Source organism: Sinocyclocheilus rhinocerous, unplaced genomic scaffold (genome assembly GCF_001515625.1).
Source record: "Sinocyclocheilus rhinocerous isolate Xijiao unplaced genomic scaffold, SAMN03320098_v1.1 scaffold827, whole genome shotgun sequence".
NCBI lineage: Eukaryota > Metazoa > Chordata > Actinopteri > Cypriniformes > Cyprinidae > Sinocyclocheilus > Sinocyclocheilus rhinocerous.
In genome coordinates, this window is record NW_015633173.1 from 3,185 (window position 1) to 5,175 (window position 1,991).

The 1,991-nt window shown below is 31.8% G+C and overlaps 1 protein-coding gene across 1 annotated transcript in view; it reads left to right on the forward strand.

The window, feature by feature from the left end:
• The window catches only part of LOC107743311 (runt-related transcription factor 2-like), a gene marked incomplete at its 5' end in the record, with an annotated part of 27,483 nt that overhangs the window by 2,021 nt on the left and 23,471 nt on the right, over nt 1-1,991 (forward strand). Inside the window, one exon of the mRNA XM_016556484.1 lies at nt 1,019-1,123. Coding sequence (XP_016411970.1) covers nt 1,019-1,123 — 105 coding nt within the window. The remainder of the gene's footprint in view (nt 1-1,018; nt 1,124-1,991) is intronic.

The following is a 1,991-nucleotide window of genomic DNA, read 5'->3' on the forward strand; positions in this document are numbered from 1 at the left end:
TAATTTATATTATTTATAAATATATTTAATATATAAACATAACATATTTTTCTGAAATATATACATGCATGTGTGTGTATTTATATATACATAATAAATATAAACAGCATACATACATATATTATGTAAACAAAAACTTTTATTTTGGATGCGATTAATCGCGATTAATCGTTTGACAGCACTAATATATATATATATATATATATATACACCATTAAAAAAATTAGAACTTTTTGTGTATGTGTATATATATACATGCGATTTTGGACGCAGCTGAATATTTATTGTTGTTAAGTATTTTAACATTTAAAGATTTACACACTTCACCTTTACATCTTGTTTAAACATTTTGTTTAAAGCTTGTACACTCCAAAAAAAAAAAAAGATCAAATAGCAACAGGAATCTTTTTGATTCTTTGATTCGTAAAGCTTCATGATTTTTGACACTTGAGGTTTCTTTGATTTTTAGAAGATTCCAGGTCACAATGACATGCTATACTGTATATTGTGCAAATTATTTTTACATTATGAGAGCCATTTGGTCGTATTTAATTATATTTTATGATTCCAAGTCATATAAAATCAGTGTCAGCAGATCTGTGCTGCTGTGTGGTGCTGAGATTCCACACGTCTTGCCAGCTGTTTCCCAAAGTTGCCAAAGTATTCCACCCACTACTTCCTGTCTCCAGCAAACCAGGGGCATTCATGAGTAGGAACTATTGGAGCGTCATGTTAATCCCTTGTTCCCCTGTGTTAAACCACCAGAGAGCACAAATTGTCTGGAAACAGTGTTTAGGGAAGTGAGCTGTCTAGATTGTAGCGGTGCACAATTTCCCAGCAGCCCACTGATCTCTGTTCTGAGAACATTAAAATAAAACAAAAAACTAGTACAAAAAGTATGCTGAAATCATTATCGCTAATAGTAAAATCTTTAAACGTCCCCTGAATTATAAGCTCAAAGTGCTCAGTTTTGCTTTGACAGTGAGTAAAGTCCTTAAATGTTTCTGTGTTTGCACAGGGAAGAGCTTCAGCCTGACGATTACAGTATTCACAAACCCACCGCAAGTGGCCACTTACCACAGAGCCATTAAGGTCACGGTGGACGGACCGCGGGAGCCCAGGAGTGAGTACACCTTATATTACATACTGCTGTGACTAACCACATCCATGAGGCCTGTCATCACGTTCACCTCTCTGTTGGGTCGCAATCGGACCTCATCAAAGGCTTGCGGTCATTCGGTGCATGTGCTAGTGATTGATTTATTTATTTTTTGATTTCTGCCTCAATCTGATGTCATGAAATCATTGCCTGAAGTAATTCTCTCTGGGTAGGCAGACTGATGACTTTCATTTTGCTTTGAACAGATTGGAGGTTTCGGGATTGCTGTTACCATATAGAAGTATAAGTATAGCAATAATTTTTCAGTTTTATGTTTAAAAATATGGATAAAAGTTGAATCATTCAGACAACTTACTTCCTCGCTGAACCGTTAGTCTGACTCGTTCACTGAAATGCAGGTTAAAATGTCCTACGTAAAATGAGTCGAGAGCCATCACTGTGATGTGAGTTTTATAAAACTGCCATTGATCTATTCTGATCATGTTCATGTGACATCTGTTATGTAGTTAAAGATACATACACACAATGTTTGTCGTGATAAACAAACTTTTAAAGTCATCATGAATCAAAACTGACCATATTTTATTTTAACTTTTTATATTCTTATTAATATTTAAATTAAATATGTGAGTAATGTCACTTATTATTAGTAGTACTAGTAGTAGTAGTAGTTAAATTGTAAATAAATGTTTAGATTTTTAAAACTTTTTATATAGAGTATTTTATTCAATGATACTTTTTCCATAATATGTAAATTAAATATGTAATATGTCGATAATTAATATTTTATAATAATAATTATTATTATTATTATTATTATTTAATTTGTAAATTACGTTTTTCATATATATATATATACATATATATATAT